Source organism: Acromyrmex echinatior, chromosome 3 (genome assembly GCF_024713525.1).
Source record: "Acromyrmex echinatior isolate Ae372 chromosome 3, ASM2471352v2, whole genome shotgun sequence".
Lineage (NCBI taxonomy): Eukaryota > Metazoa > Arthropoda > Insecta > Hymenoptera > Formicidae > Acromyrmex > Acromyrmex echinatior.
In genome coordinates, this window is record NC_141854.1 from 14716648 (window position 1) to 14733817 (window position 17170).

The 17170-nt window shown below is 32.4% G+C and overlaps 1 protein-coding gene across 21 annotated transcripts in view; it reads right to left on the bottom strand.

The window, feature by feature from the left end:
- The window catches only part of LOC105149436 (CUGBP Elav-like family member 1-A), a 562295-nt gene that overhangs the window by 94731 nt on the left and 450394 nt on the right, over positions 1 to 17170 (bottom strand). For all 21 annotated transcript variants that reach the window (XR_846598.2, XR_846599.2, XM_087403816.1 and 18 more), the window contains one exon: positions 5479 to 5561. Coding sequence is in view for 19 of the 21 variants with exons in the window: in XM_087403816.1 (XP_087259942.1) it covers positions 5479 to 5561 (83 nt within the window). In the remaining 2 variants the exon portion in view is untranslated. The remainder of the gene's footprint in view (positions 1 to 5478; positions 5562 to 17170) is intronic.

The window sequence follows — 17170 nt, forward strand, 5'->3', positions numbered from 1 at the left end:
ATGTGCGATCGAGCGAATGGACTGTATTATTAATGTGAATTATCGAGTGTGTCATAGCGGTTTATTGAATTTCCCTCTTGCTTCCTCTTTGTCCTTCTCTCAGTCGACTCTTTCAAACCCATACAACATATAGATGGTGCATTTCGAATTTCACTAGACACACAGTAGACATTCCATCGATATTGATCGTTAATGTCCGGCTGACTTCAGGGTTATCTTGAATATTTTAGAACCCTCCATACGAGACTGGTCGGCGTCGAATAAGGAAGGAAGGCTACTTTCGTTTCCGCCACCAACTTGGATGTCTTTTTTATTTTTCCATCCTGATCTTGATAGTTCTTGCAGACTTATTTTTTATTTAGAACGTTCTATGGAACCAAAAACAATTTCTAATATTTATAGAAATTAATAAAAGATGCTATTAAATTGCGTCTGTTTTATGTTAGATAATTAGATAATTATGTTCATATTTTTGCCATTCTTACATCTTTCAAAAGAATCACTAGTGATGTGTTAATATGAAAAATTATTTTTTTCAATAATTTTTTTTAATTTATTAAAATCTTAAAGAAGTATTTTTCCAAAATGCTAATTCAATTTCTTCTCAATGTTCTTTAGTGTATTTATCTAACGACTTCATCTAAATATTGAATAAAGAATGTAAAATTAGGATAACAAAATACATTAAATTAGTATAACAGAAGTATATTAAAAATATAAAATTCAATATATTTAAATATAAGAGACGTTTACTCAAATGCAACTGATATCTTAAAAAAAGAAGCTATTCTCTTCCACATTCCTATGTAAAAGCTGCAATATTTCTTATTCTTAAAATTCACATTCTTAAATTTATAAATCTTCCAAAAGAATGATTGATACGATCGATTACAAAGAATTTTCTGTTCACAATTTCCGCGTATTCATCGATCGCGACGGAGCGTTCATCGTATAATAGTTTCATTTTCCATTTGTACCTTGCCTACTAACGCTCCAATATCTCTCGTCCCGTCGCGCTTTAATAATATTACGCATTGTTGCGAGGGCGGTATGCATGCTTGTAAATTCGCCACGGTTTTCCGCCAATTTCGCGGCTGCGAGCCAGACGTGCTCCTCCCCCTTCTTTGCCGCAAAATCGCCACGGGGTACTACTCCGCTATTTCAATTATAGACGTGAATATTTTTTTCTCATGCAACGTAGATTTACACGCATGAAATTTTTACTCGCAACGGAAAGGTGGCAAGCAATATTTTTTTAACGAATTTTGCGAATATATGAAATAGAATTGACATTGAAGGAACAAAAATAGACAAGGATTTTTACAATGAATAATAAAACATATTTTTTCGAATACGATATTCGAAGTATTTCGAGTACAACGTGACATTTGAACATGATTTTGAGCATTGTACAGCAGATAGATATGTAGTTCTGAATTGTAAACCATTGTACCTAAAACTATCACAATACTATAGAAACCAAAATCTGCCTGAATCCTGTGTATGGGAACGACAGGATCTCTCGTTAGTTTCTGTACAAAGTAAATCTGCCGTTGGGCACTAAATAAGGATAGCGTCGAAACGCATTGATGCAGTTGGGTGGGAAGATTGCAAAAGAGTGACTAAAGGAACTAGCGGTGAGCGGAGAAAGAGAATGAGGGAGAAAGAGAAAGAGAGGGGAAAGGTTTCGCAGTCTCGAGTCATTTCTCCGAGCCAACACAGACCTCTCAACTCGACGCCACTCGTGGAAACGAAATCTGATACGAGAAAAGCTAAACTCCTTCAAATGCACAAGCCGTTCTCTATTCGCCCCCTATCTACCTTCTCCCACCTATACCACTGCTTCCCTCTTCATCTCTTTACCCCCTTCTCCACTCATTCGGAGTTTTCAACCCCCTGAGCGTCCTCCTCGTTCCGCCGCCTCTTTCGACTCTTGCTCCTTTCAGCTACCCACTTATACTCAGTCAACCCTTTTCATTGCGAAAACGTCGTTCTGCAATTCACCATTTCTCTTCCTTCTTATTCCTCTTTCTCCTTTCTTCTCATTCCTCCCTCTCCCTCCCCTTCGTCTTTCCCCTCCCTCTTTCTTCTTCCTTCCCCTTTCCTTCTTTTTAATGCGTCGTTCAAGGACGTCCCGCTTCCTTGTTTGCGCTCTCTTTTTTCTCTCTTTTTTTTTTTACATCAGAGAAACCCCTTTCTCCAAGTTTCTTTTCTATCACTCTATTTTCGATTGAATATTGCCATCGCGCGCTCTTTCTCGAAGAGCAACTGCTTGACTTCCGGCTATTTAATCCCCTTAATTAACAGCCGGCATAAGAGTCTCAGATTTGAACTCTTTCATGGCACGCGACCTTCTTTGCAAGGAAGCTCGAGTGGAGCCCATCGCGTTTTACTTTCGTGAGTAGATCGATAAGAAGTATTTTAATGTATAAAACATCGAGTAAACTGAACGAGTAAAATAATAAATAATTATCTCTAATATTATTCTTTATACATCTTTATCTTATCAGCATCTCTTTCTTATTTCCCTCATTATATTCTAAAATTTAAATGTAATAATTATAGTAATGTTTTTTATGTACTTACAATATTGCACTTGGAAATTGCAATTAGTATTTTATATTATTTTATATTGCTAATATTGTAAAAGAAAACGTCTGTTGGAAAAAATTTAAATATTATATGTAACTGCAATTAATTTTTTTTTTAAATAAAAAAGAAATTTGTAAAAAAGGTACATTATAAAAATATTACAATATTATTACGATGGAAAAATATACTGGCAGTTTTTTAGGGATTTTAATGCCATTGTAGTACAACTATTGTGTATTTATAGCTATTGTATTATAATCACAAAATTTGAAAGTAAAAAGCCTTTTTTTAAAGATAAGAAAAATAAGAAAATGAGCATAGCCTGTTTACTATTTCACTCTATTTGTACAAATTTATGTGAATCTTAATCTTATTCTTATTATTCGTATTCGTTTAAAAAAAAAAAAAATAAAATTTTACTTCAATTTTTGTCAACTATTTTTTGAGCTATTACTCATAAAAGTATGTAAGATTATATGATGTGTATGTGTGTTCGTAATGTATGAGCTCTACATATGGGTTCACTAAACTTGACTATAGAAGAAAAGATATCTGAAGCGATGCCAAGATGATGCTGCCGCCGTACGATGTGTAAGAAAAGCTTGTTGTTTCTCTTCGCTCGATGGGTCAATAAAATTTTTTTTCTTAAACATATTTTACAATGATGATTTCAAATTATTCGCATGTTCAAAACTGTACACGTAAGAAATGGATTTAATATGTGAAGTATCCGAGAATTCAGTAAAAGAAATTTAATATTCGTATAATAAGAGCATTAATTCAGTAATTTATTATTTCCGTAATTAATAAAACATTCCATTAACTTAATATTTCAAAAATTTTTGTTTTAACAATATACAAATGCTGAGTTAATCATTTTATGTGAAATATAATAATAATAATAATAATCATGCTCTAATTGTAACTACCATATTACGCACTGCAAAGCAATGTAATGAAATATGCTACATAAAAATGTATTATTAAAGTAATAATAAAAAGATCATGCTCATGGTAGATTTAAATAAATTACATGCAGAGTCTCTTAGAAAGTATAATATCCATAATTTACATAAATATACATACATAATTAAAAGAACAACTGCTGTGCATTGTTAAATTCATGCTGCTAATAGAAAGAAAAATTTTTAGATTTAATATAATGAAACACACACACACACACACACACACACGTACGCATGCACGCACGCACGCACGCACGCACGCACGCACGCACGCACGCTCACACACATATATATGTGTGTATGTAATTGATGCAATTTATTGCGATTCAGCCACATTTAACATATCGAACATTATTAACGATCCGCACGTGGCTTTGCAGGGATCGTCACACATTCAACACGCCCTTTCGCTCTTTCGATCGATAATAATTATTCTCGTAAATTCAGGCATAAGCACACGTATATGAGAGTTACAGGCTGGAAGCGGGGAGGATAGGAAGGACAGAATTGCCAGGCCTGCTCGGTTAAATGCTCATAATGACGTCTCGTAATTGCATCGAAAGTTTCCAGGGAAACTGTAATTATCGTGCAGGCTCACTTCCAACGATATCTTTGGCCTCCGGTCGCCTGTAATCGACGGGATGCCAAACCTAAAGAAAGGAAAGCTGCTTTTCTGACGGAATATTTTTCCAAGCGGGCGAGGACGACGTTATCTCGAATCGAAAAGAGGATCGAGAGCTTCATAATGGAGCCTGCCAGCTTCGGATATTCGAAAAAGAGAGAAGCTTAAAAATGCGTCATTTAAAATTTTCTCTAATCCATGTTCCAGTTAAATCAATTAGCGTTGACGAGAGAAGATTGTTCAAATTTTCTCATTTGTATACACTATGGTCCTTCTGTTCTATTTAAAATCGCCATTTTTAATACCAGATTTTATTAAGCTCTAGCACTCATTTTGCAGTTGATACCGTGCATAAATTTCGTAGCTTTACAAATTATTACTAGCTCTTAGTAGCATCGTAATGACGAATAATGATCATTTATAAATATGCAACATTTTAACATTCATTTGCTTACAAGTCTTATTCTTGTAATTTTAATTGGTGTTTTTATCGCACTGATAAAAACTAATAGAAACTAAAAAGAATAATGATAATTATAGATATGATTTTTCTGTCACTAATTTAATTTTACTTTATTTTTTATGTAATTAAGATTCCAGAGTTTTGATTTTTGATTTTAATATTGAAGCAATTACATTATTTTATTTTAGATCAAGGAAAGAATGTGTCGATTACTTAAAACAGACATGATTCCAATAATATAAATAGACATTGTTTGCGACAGACTGTTCACTTGTAGTGATAATTACTCGAAGATTCATCGAGCCGCCAGAATGATTTGAATAATTTATTCGAATGATCAACTATATTAATATTCATTATTCGGTCAATCATCAGCACTCGGATAATTATCTGCGTAAACGTTCATTATTCAGCTAAGCGAATGCGTCTGGCAATTGATTCGGTACTTGGCATACGTTGAAGCTATCTAAACATTTCTATCGTCAACAATATTGATACATGCAGCAACAACATGATTTGTGATCAGAGGTGACTAAACTTGCGTTTGGTTTGAAAGATAATCATCGTGAAGCCAACGCACATATTTATAATACAGGCATTGTAATACGTATCATAACTATGTTTTATAATATTCACTCACATTGCAAAATAATCGTTACGGTTCTTTCTTCACATTAAATTTGTAATTAATTTGCTACACGTAAGTTTTAATAGTTAAAAATTTATTGTAAATTTTATCATATTAATTTCACTCTTTGTTTAAACTTTTAACAAACTCATGCGCACGTGTATATATTTATAGTGATCTAGCGTTTTTTAATTCGTTATTTACTTACCCCACTGAAGGTTTTGACGTTATGAAGAGCGTTCTGTGCTGCCAAAGCCGCTTTTCTAGTGTAAAAGGTTACAAAGCAACATCCTGTAACAAAAAATTGATATTTTCGATTAGATGAGTACTTAACAAAAATTTTAAATTAATTTATCTCATTTCACTATGTAAAAATGCTAGCAGAATTTTATGCGGTTAAACTTTTAACTTTTATTCGAAGATTAATTATTAGTCATTTTGTCCTTTGTCTGTCAATTTATTTAATAAAGAAAAATATATTATTGAAAGATGTATAAATTTTCGTTTACATTACGATTAAGTTGACGCAAAACTTTCACAATGTGCTGTAAAAGAAAAGAGACAACAATGTTATCAAATCTCAAATGCTACTTTCTGGCAGTAAGCGAATGAAAAGTTCCGCACTTCGGGTCATACTCGATGTGGCTATCAACAAGAAACTATGATAGACACGAATGGTCGCAGAGTTCGTGTAACTGGTGACAGATTCGATATGGAAGAGACGATCGGAGGGGAAAGACTGAAGTCGACTCTCGGGGACCTCATCAAGGACCTTCCGTATCCCTCGGTTGTCGAGACTGGACACCATCTAAGCTTCAATCGATCGATAGTTACGAGTTGCCAAAAGTTTGATATGCCGTTCTATCGCTAAAGATCCGCGCCTCTTTCTCTACTGACTATTCAATCTCTGTCCTTCTTTGGTACCTTTAAATCATCCCGGATGAATCATTAGTTCATCTATAGACAAAATAAGAATTCTGCATTAAACAGAAATCAAAGGATAAATACTGTAACTAATCATTCAGTAACGTCTTAATACATAAACCTCATAACCAGATTCCATGAAGTCAATAGAGAAATCAAAAATTTATAGAAATAGAGATATTGCACTAAAAAATTTTGCTATTAAAATTGATGTAGAACAAAAATGTTTTAAAATCAAAATTTGTTAGATTTAATTTTAGTATTAAAAATTGAGATGAACATAAAAAGCTATCGAACTGAAAAAATGTATATAATCAAATAATATAGAAATCTGTAATATAATAAAATTTATATCAATTTTAATTATATTACACATTCATTTTTAATGTACAAATATGATAATATTTTCAATAATATGAATAAATGTACAAATCAAAAATGTGCAAAAATAAGTATCTGCGACGATTTTTAAAATTAAAAATATCTGACATTTTCTTAATAATTGTCAGCACATAAAAAGTAAGATAAGTAAATTATATTAACTGTAAGGGTTTTTCAAATATATTAAAATGTAAATATATAAATGTAAGAATCTAAGATTCTTTTTGTAAAATAGTAAGTATTAAAGATAATTAAGATATCGTAAAGTTAATGGCGTCGCAAGTTAATAACGGTCACGTTCAATTAACAGGTTTCCTATTTATGGCGTGTACGAAATTATGATAAACCTGCAACGCGGCACTGAGCATAGAGGGTGTAATTATAATGCGATCGCGGTAATAGTTTCGGTAACAAGCCTTCCAATTACTCGAGGAAATCCCGATATTCCGCAATGTTTTGTTTGGTAACGTGATATTCAATATCGCATTGAATAACGCATGGTACCGCGTTGAATGCATAATTGCGAATCGTGCAACCCGATACATAACGGAATGGTCTGGAATGTTAGAACCAACGTATTAAGTTTGTCTAATCAAAAAAGGAGTCTTGCTTCAAGCACAACTGCATATAATATTTCATTTTAAACCCCCATGTAACTCGAGATATACAGACTGAATCTTTATTAAGGGAAATAATTAGCGGAATAATTTTCCAAAGAATTAAAGAAGATAAAAATAAACGGAAACAAATCGAATACATGAAATTAATTTTTTTGTATGTCTCGTATTTCTTTACAATATAAATTAATCAATTAGATATGTGCGTGGTAAATATTAAACAAACTGACAAAAATTAATCTCTTATGTCGTTAAAGGTAATTTAGGGATTTTCGGAAATCGAGGTTGTTTTATTTGAAATAAAGTTTCTCGCGTGCCTTCCATACACGCAAACGAAGGAAGTGACATTCTTAACATGTTGCCAGCAAGCTTCTGTAAATTATAGCATGAAGACGCAGTCGGGAGCCGGGAAATTATGTTCCGGCGAGTAAGTAATCTTAAGGCATCATCGCTTCATAGACCTTTAAATCACCGTCTGCAAACTGCCCCCACGCATCCTTTCGCCGTCCATCGACCGGGTCGCTGTAATGTCTGTGTCTACAAATGACCTCGTTCGTCAAGGTGCTAACGTCAATCCATGTCTGCTTCCACATTATCACTGGCGAGTTATTTCGTCCCTTTTCGGAATCGATTTTGAAAATATATGTAGAAGATGTCTTCCGATTATTAAAACTATCGATCATCGGGAAATGTGATGACGCGCGTTAAACATTTATAATTTATTTAAACTGTGACTAGATTCATGAATACTACTTTATAATTATTAACATTTTCTAATTTTGTATTTAATAACTTTTTTCAATTAGATTAAAATCATAGTTTATAATTATTTTAAAATTTTAGCTTTAATTTAAATTGATTGTTGCAGCGATAACTATGCAGCTAGATAAGAAAAGCTATAAATATTTTCGTAATTAATAAATAAAATAAAATTATAGCAATGTACCAAATAAAAAATGAAATAATTTCAATAATTTGCCAGAACCAATGCACGCGTGAGACACAATGTAATTGTCGCGATTATTCCACACGTGTCGTATGCGAATTGAGATTAATAATTAATAAGTAAATTATTAAGCTCCATGGTAACACGCCCGGTATTCCCAAGTGTATCCGTAACATAGTCCGAATGGCGATAGTTTCTACGACTGTGTCGAGTCGCAAACCAGTGTAATTTCCTGAATTAGTTTAAACAGCATGTTTTATTCAAAGTAACTGCTTTGTCGGATCATTTTACAGAGACTTCATCAAAGCAAGTGACATTGTTAAACTGAAACATTATTTTAATATCTCGTAATAATACAAAATAAATAATAGCGAAATGATATCCGTAGCGCACTTTTATCAGACATTTTCACGATAAGTATGTACTGAAGTGACTAGTTTGTAATATATCGATACTTTTAAAAATTAATGAGACTACTCTCCAGTTACAGAAAGCTTACTCGTAATTCAGAAAATATAATAAAATCGAGGAGAAAATTAAAGAGAGATCTCGAAAGTAGGTTATAAACAAAATATCAAACACAAATTGATACGATACATATAATACGAAATATGCAATATGAATAGCCACACGTTTAATGTCAACCACGTATGCGCAAATCGAAGAGAATTATTCATAGGTTTGAACAAAATGATCATTGTTAGGAGATTTAATGCTAATGCCAACACGATATAGATTGTAAACCAATGCGCCGAATTATTAACCAATTTATACGTTAATTCTCCGTTGTTCTCTCCCTCCAACACCAAGGATAACTCACAATAGCAATATCCAAATCATGCGGAAGACGAAAATTAGCTTGAGTTTTAAATTGAAATACGACAACATTTTTTTCCGTATTTCGTGATTATGATTGCAGCTAGAAACAATCTCAAGAAACAACAAACATACAATATCGAGAGATAAAACGTAACTTAAAATTCTTTCAATTCGTGTAAACGAACGAATCGTTAGTATAAGCGAGGAACAAATTTAATTACAGCTTCGAATTACGCCGTCTACAAAAATCACGGTGAGCGCAAACGAACGAACGAACTAACGGGGATACCTACCATTAGGAATTCCCAATTCACGCCGTAATTATCGCTAATTGGACTCCGGATTATACTCGCGCGACATTCGTCGTGTGAAATGCTCGAGTCGTTCGAGACGCGAATTATGCATGCCCCATACGTAGGTATTTCTGATAGCTACGAAGGACATTGTGGTGCCGAAAGGCTGCATGGAGAATTGTAAAGGAAGAGTCAGTTTCTTATATCAAAAATAATCGTTCGCACACTAAAAATTTAAAATAGCTATTTTAAATTTTAAATAAAAAAAAAACTTATGAAAAGAAGAGCAAAAAAAAAAATAAATTAAGTCTTTTCATCGAAATTTTTTAAAATTTTCTCGAAAGTACGAGAACATATATTTTTTTTAACTATAAGCAAGAAAGAAGGTATGAAATGCATTATATGGTCGATTGATCGTCGGTAGCCGGAAACCTACACTACCTCTCCCATGAGCTTGCGGCTAATACCTCGATGCCAATGTGTGATTAGTGTCCGCGGGGAAATCTACCGCGGACATGTTTGAGAGCTAATGCTCGTTTCTGCCTCAGAACCCCCGTGTGCTTTTCCGCGCCCAATACGAATGCAACTAATTTCAACGCGATCCGAATCAATAGTACTTCTCTAAAATTGTCGATGGTCATTGCGAGTAAAGATACTTCCAGTTATAGTACAATTCCTGCATTCTCATCGATAGTACCGGCTGCTGTCAAAACTTTTTATTTCAGGTCCGGAATGAATTGGATTTCTTTGTGAAGATGCGGAACATAGGATCTAATGATACTGACTAGATGATATCTGCCATTTTTTTCGATGGGATGCTAGGAGGTAAGAAAAGCACTTGACGAAGCGCTGAATCAGTGAATTATGATGCTATGTTCTGCGGTCTGTAAGTTATGACAGCCCGGGATAAATTAGAATAGCCACCGTATTCCCTTCAGAATCATGGAAATATTGAGACTACGATGGATAATTTTATAGAATCTCGGAAAATGTAAAAAATTTCACATTTTAAGAGGAAGAACTATGATCACGGTCGAATTAACTTTCCTTTATTTAGATATTAGATAAGTCTTCTGTTATGAGAAAAAAGCTTTTAAATTTATTAATTATTGCAGACTTATTATTATTTCTAGAGATAAATTAACTCCAATTGAAAAATAAGAACAGCTAATAACATAATGTGTCGTGCATCCTCACGTGATGTAAATATCGAAATAAAAAATTTATCGCAGAAATAAAAGGAATGGAGGTAATTTGCACGCAACCACTTTGTTAAATGTCTTTTCGTTATATTAGTACTGTGTTATAATTTCAGTTTTTTTACTGTTTATATTCATGAAATCGATGTCAGTTGAATCGATTTCTCAATGGAGTAAGTAGTACAACCATATATCATAATCTACATAAAATGATTACTGTAGGGAGCAAAAGGCTTAATAATTATTTAGATACATAAATGTAGAAGGATAATAAAAAATGAATATCGAAGGAACAGGAAAGTATAGCAAAATGTAAGTGCTTAGCTCTTATACTATTATATAATTCTTATATTTTTTTTTGTTCAACTTGATGTTTTGTATATCCCACCTCAATGGAATATACAGTATTTTTAGCGGGCGAGATTTATGCCCAAATAAACAAAGATATAAATTGTTTAATGCATTAAATGCAATAAATGTGTTAAATAAAAACTCAATATAACACTTATATATACAAAAGATTAGAATTATTATCTATTACTTACTATATATATTTATCATCCTTATTCTTTAATAAAACTTTGTAAACACATTTTACATGTTATCTTATTTCTAAGCATTATTCGTACATTTTTCCTGAGCCGTATATTATACTTCTAAGAGATATACGCTAAAAATGCAAAGATCTTAAAAAGATTTTCTTTAAATATAAAAAAATATTACCTTTCTAATGTGTTGTTTATAGCAGTAAACAGTATAAAATCTTTATTGATATAGTATATTTATCTTATAATAATACTTAATAAATTAAGTTTTTAATTGGTTTTTAATAGGTGCATCATATATACCAAAGTTACCTTATAATTCATAATTTAATCAAATTGTTATGTACCTTTTAAAGCATTTAATAAAAAGTTAAGATAAAATATATAAACAATCTTCAAAAAATCATTTGTGTATTAATTATTTTTCAATTAGCTTTCAATAGTATTCTAATAATATCCTATAATACGATAAATCATAATATAATGGATGTGGATTTAATGTCAAATAGCGGAATTTGAATAAAACTTTTCCACTATGGTTACTTGGTAGAAATAAGTTTTATCGATAAAATGTGCGGTTTATAATACGCAAAGTATTTTCAGCGCACATACCTGTGCCCAGAAATAAAGACGGAGTCATGTTGACCAAAGAACATTCGCATTCGCGTTATGCGCGGAATTTATCCACGTTCCGAGGTAAAATACAAAGATTTTTAAATATTTTTGCTCTTGCATTTGTTACACAATTTGATACACAACTTGAATAAAGTTATGGAACTGAGTCACAGATTTGTCAAAGTGGAATATGTACGTAAAATGACCGATCGCAACAAAGAGGACTGCAATAATTTATTCAAGTTCTAATTAAAAAACTTCAATTGACAGTTTAACAACAAAACATTACAGTACAAACATTGTACGAGTAAAATATTTTAATATTTTACTCGAAAACGGTTCAAGGAAACATATTATGATCTAAAAGAGATTTTTAAAAACTTATTAAATTATTAAAATTTAATAGCAAATTCAATAAAAAAATTATATCTTAGTGAGATAAATATAATATATTCTCCAAAGATATATAGTACAATCAGTACTGTTTAAATATTCTCAGAAAAATGGTATATGGTGGTACTCGGATTACAATTTTATATTTTAAGAAATATCTTTTGATTGAAAGCTGTTGAAATGGTCATTTTACGCATTAAGTACTAAACATGATATCATGTTCGGTACTTGGTGTTACTATCCGAGACTCAGCCCGCCTACCAGGTATGCGTAAATTGGGTTTAACGAAGGAAGATAAGACTGAGTTATATCCACGGTTATCTCATGGCCACGTCGTACATAATGCTTGACCTTTGATATCAAGTGGGCGTCGCTGTGAGGTGCAAACAGCATCACCGATACCGGTACTCTGTCGAACTCAGGTGTGTGGGTGCGCAAGAGTGTGCACCCCAAGTTGCACGGCTACCTTTGACCGATCAAGCAACGTAAATTCTATGATTAGACCGAGAACAAAGCCGAGTCTCTAAGGAACTCAGTTCGATCACAATCAACTGCAGCTGCGTCGAAACGATCGAACTCGGATCGAAGAGAGAGATCCTTTTGTGATACAAATCTTTCGATTCAAAATATCTCTCCCATGCACTCTCCTACAAAAAGTATTCTTAGATTTGATTTGGAACAAAGATCAAACAGAGATGTTGCTTCCAAGATATTTCTCATGATGGTCAACATTTGTAGAGAATATATAATTGCTTTGTGTTCCAGTATTAAACAATTTTTATAAATATTTTGATAATTCATGTGTGTATATCTCAATTTATATCTTTCATAATTGAATTGTTATCTTGTATTATGTAAGTTATTTTAATTATTAAGTTTAATGATTCGCGTTATCAATATAACGTATCATTATTAATTATAAGTAAAATTGCAACATAGAATTATAGTGTAAATGATCTTTGATAAATAACACAAATAACAAAAAATTTAAAAATTTATATTTATAAATTTATTCTCGCTACATTTCATTCGCATCAAATCAATAACAATTGAAATCAATAACAATTCAAATAAAAAATGTTGAGTTGACTTATGATTGTTTTCATTCGTAAATCTCGGGAAGAATCAAACATATTATCACTCACGTACTGATTTCGCATTCGATAAAACTTCTTTGTCTACTGCACATTGGTTTCCGGATTTCCGGTGCTAAAGGGATAGTTGGTCAAGATCGGCATCGATTTGCGATAGTCTTTAAGAATCGAGGTTTCGATAAAATCTAATCCTTGTATTGTCGGTCATGATAACTATCTGACCAAGAGGGACGGCTCAGTGGCGGAAATAGCGTAACCGAGAACTACATAAGAAGACGACGACATCGGTAGACAGGACGGGCATCATTGTGACAAATCCGAGAGCTGCGATTTCTCAGCAATCCTAGAGATGCAATCGCGAGCAATGCAACCAAATTGCAACTTAGACAAGAATATTGGGTATTTCCGACAGAATATTTTACGCAATAAATCCTTAATGGATACGTATACTTCACAAGCTTAATAAAATAAAAAATTGCGGCTAAATAGAATAACAAGCAAAAATATTGGAAATTCTCTGACAATTCTCTTGGATAAATAATAATGCATTTATTAGGTCAGCAAAAATTAATACTAAAACTATTGTACACAGAAAATTATTTTCTTATATCTATTTACAATATACTATTTAAAATATAGTCATAATCATACACACACATAAATAAATAATTGCAAAAAGTATTTGGAATTACGATCTTCTAAAATATATGATTACATATTTAAAAATATATACATGTTTTTTTATTGTAGTTATACTTTATAAGTTTAATTTAACAAAGTGTTTTATAATTTAATATTTAAGCATTAAATAAAATGTAAATTTTTAATTTCGTTAATTTCAAAAACTTTTGTTGCCTATTCTATGTAAATTTTCGCGATAATTATGTGAAAATCTTTAAATACATAGTTATTTCTTTAAATATCTGTATAAGGATTACAGTATTATTTAAAGTTGATTGCATTTTTTTAAATAAACGAAGATTTCCAATGTATTTCAAATTACATCTTGTCTCGTTAACAGTGTGCCAGTTGCGCTCTGATGGTGCAAAATCGGGCGAATTGAGGCAATCAGGTGCGTCACGTGGGATTTTGCAGAGTCGTACGTGTGGAGGACACAACTCCCATGAGACTTTTTGTGTATCCGGTTTGCTCGAGAAACGTGAGGCTCTTTTTGCTACAAGATTACATACACGCCGCAACGTGCAGAAATATATATATATATATATATATATATATATATATTTATACATATATATACATATTTATATGTAGTGTATATAGTCGTGTGTGTGTATATCTAAGAATATAGATATATACAGGGTTACTTATACTTATACCCTGTATAAGGTGTTCTAAAGTTTCTCTTCTATACATACAATGCGAAACAATAGCAAACCAAAGTTATGATATTTATTCAACGGGTGCAATTTAATTCATAAGCTTAATTGCTTGTAGAAATAACACGTACAATCGAGGAAGTGTTTAATTATAACAGAAATTAATTACAAGCTTTTAATATCATGGATTTTCATTTATTTTCTTTTATTCATGGATCATTCAAAAATTGTCATCTTTCGAGAACTTTAGATTTAATATTGGAAAGCTGTCATTACGTTTGTGATCATTTCTTAATCAATATTAATAAAATTATGTTTATTATATTAGTAAACAAAATTTTTGCTTAACCAAAGTTTATAAAACATTTCATTTATTTAAAGAAAGAATGGTATGCATCTATCTTTTATAAATGCAAGCATTTGTTTTATGATATTTACGTATTATCTTTGATAAATATATACATATTTAACATGCATGAGCACAAGAAATATATTCATATTATAAATTCTTTTAACATAAAAAATAAAAGGAAAATGTAGCCACAGTTACTATGCAGCGCTTCATCAGAAACATCCGCTACCATGGTAACTAATTTAAAAGCACCCTATAGATACTCGTATGTAAATTCTGGGTTCCCAATACGCATTTGTTGGCTGGATAGTATCGCGATATACTTTTATCTGTTCGTCATTGATATTCCAACCACGTAAAAGATGGCTTCCTCCCACGGGATAATATCCCTCGCAAAGATCCGCTTGCAGCGCTCTGTTCCGGCCGCTTTCCACTCTGTTTCCTTACACGGTAGCCTGCTCCTGTCTATTCGTGCGCTTCGTCGTGCACGAATAGCAGGTCCAGCCTACAGTCGATAAGATTCCTATTTGTCGCTGGACTTATTGCGATAAACCGCTCGATCGTTTTGCCGTTCGAGCAATAAGTTCGCAATTGCTCGGAATCGATAACGCTTGATGTTGCCGATCTCGCACAATCAAATATCGTCTCGATAAGCCTCCGTACGATCGTTTCCACAGATTCGTTTCTACGGACGCTCATTCTACAAACCATGTTTGGGACAAAGCAGAACAAAGTACGGTGCAGCGAGTGCTGAGAAATGGCTAGGAACGGTGCGGACATTTGAGAGTTTAATTTAGCGGTCAGCTCAGGGTCCAGGAAATATGGCGGTCACAATTTTTCCTTGGCTTTTATCGGGATTTTTATTGCCGTTTGCAATATGTACCCTTATATACCCTTATTGGTATCAACCTAAAGCTTCTGAACTTTTATAGGGGAATATAAATCGCTTTATCATGTTATTTCAATAAAAACAGTAATTAAAATTAATGTTGCAAGCAATTAATTATACAATTAAGTATTTACTTTCATTATTATCTTTTATCCTTTTTTTTCCAGTCCTTTTCTTTTAATAATATTAATGTTTTTGAAAAACGAACTGCTGTATGCTGAAGAACAATCGAAATCCCAATTTAATACTCTAACACAATTGATTGAATTATTTTCAAAACTAATCGATAGAGATCAACATAAAGCCAATGCAGGTTGAAATAGCCAATAGAATATGTTCTTAAAGCGCAACATTTTAAAAAATGTGACAAAAAAATATTGTAAACACTATTTAAATAATTGTTAGTTTAAAAATAACATCAATACTATCGTTTTCAAGTTAAATTAATTGCATTATAAAGATTCGAGCGTCGCAACTAGCACAATGATTTTTCAGGAAGGGAGAAAGTACGTTTCGTAAGATACAAATATACCGGACTGATCCCAGAAAATCCCAGAAAATCGTGTTTACTCTAATATACGCGCGCGTTTCGATTTCAGGACTACCGGGAAAATTAATGGCAAGACTCCCCACAATCAGTATAGCGAAGAGAATAATCCAAATTGCTAGCAGCCAGTTAGTTAGTCGGCGCTCCCACTAATCTTGATGATATTAATTTCGTATGCGTGTGGGCACGCGTACGTACATCCTTGTTGTAGTCTGCTGCAAGGATCCTGTGAGCAAGTAATGCGAGTAAGCGTTAAGGTGGACCTGCTGGTGGGATCGCGTGATGATCAAGTGTACGGTATAATAAACGGATCTGTCGACGTCAACGCCAGAAGGGACCAGGAAGCAGGTGTCCCGTTCGTCCTGCGAGGTCGAGGATGGAGCGACTGAAGTTAAGATGTCCAAGATAACTGCACGCTAATCGCGTCTTTAATATTTCGTTACGAAATCGATAAAATAAGAAGAAAGTATTAGATAAAAAATAGGTAGCATCAATATATATTTATTTCACAAATAATATTAATTAAAATTAAGAAAATCGGCTTAATAAAAATCCTGTTAAATGATTAACTTATTTAAAAAGTCTAAGCAATATGTGATATTTCTAATTATTTTACATATATAGGAATATTCTAAGAATTCATCATTTTAAAAATGTTTAAAAATGTTATAAAAGAACTGTGTCACTTTAAAATTATAATATATTAGAGTTTAATGAAATTACATTAAAATCCTATTTTAATGTAATCTTATACTAAACACACACACACACACACACACACACACACACACACTAGATTAAAAAATTTATATAATAAAATCATTAATAAAATTGGATCATAACTGGATTTCTTAAATGTAATTCTACGCTATTGCATCAATATATATGGTATAAAAAACAAATTATTAAATAATAAAGAAAATAAGATTATTTATCTGTCTGTTAAGAA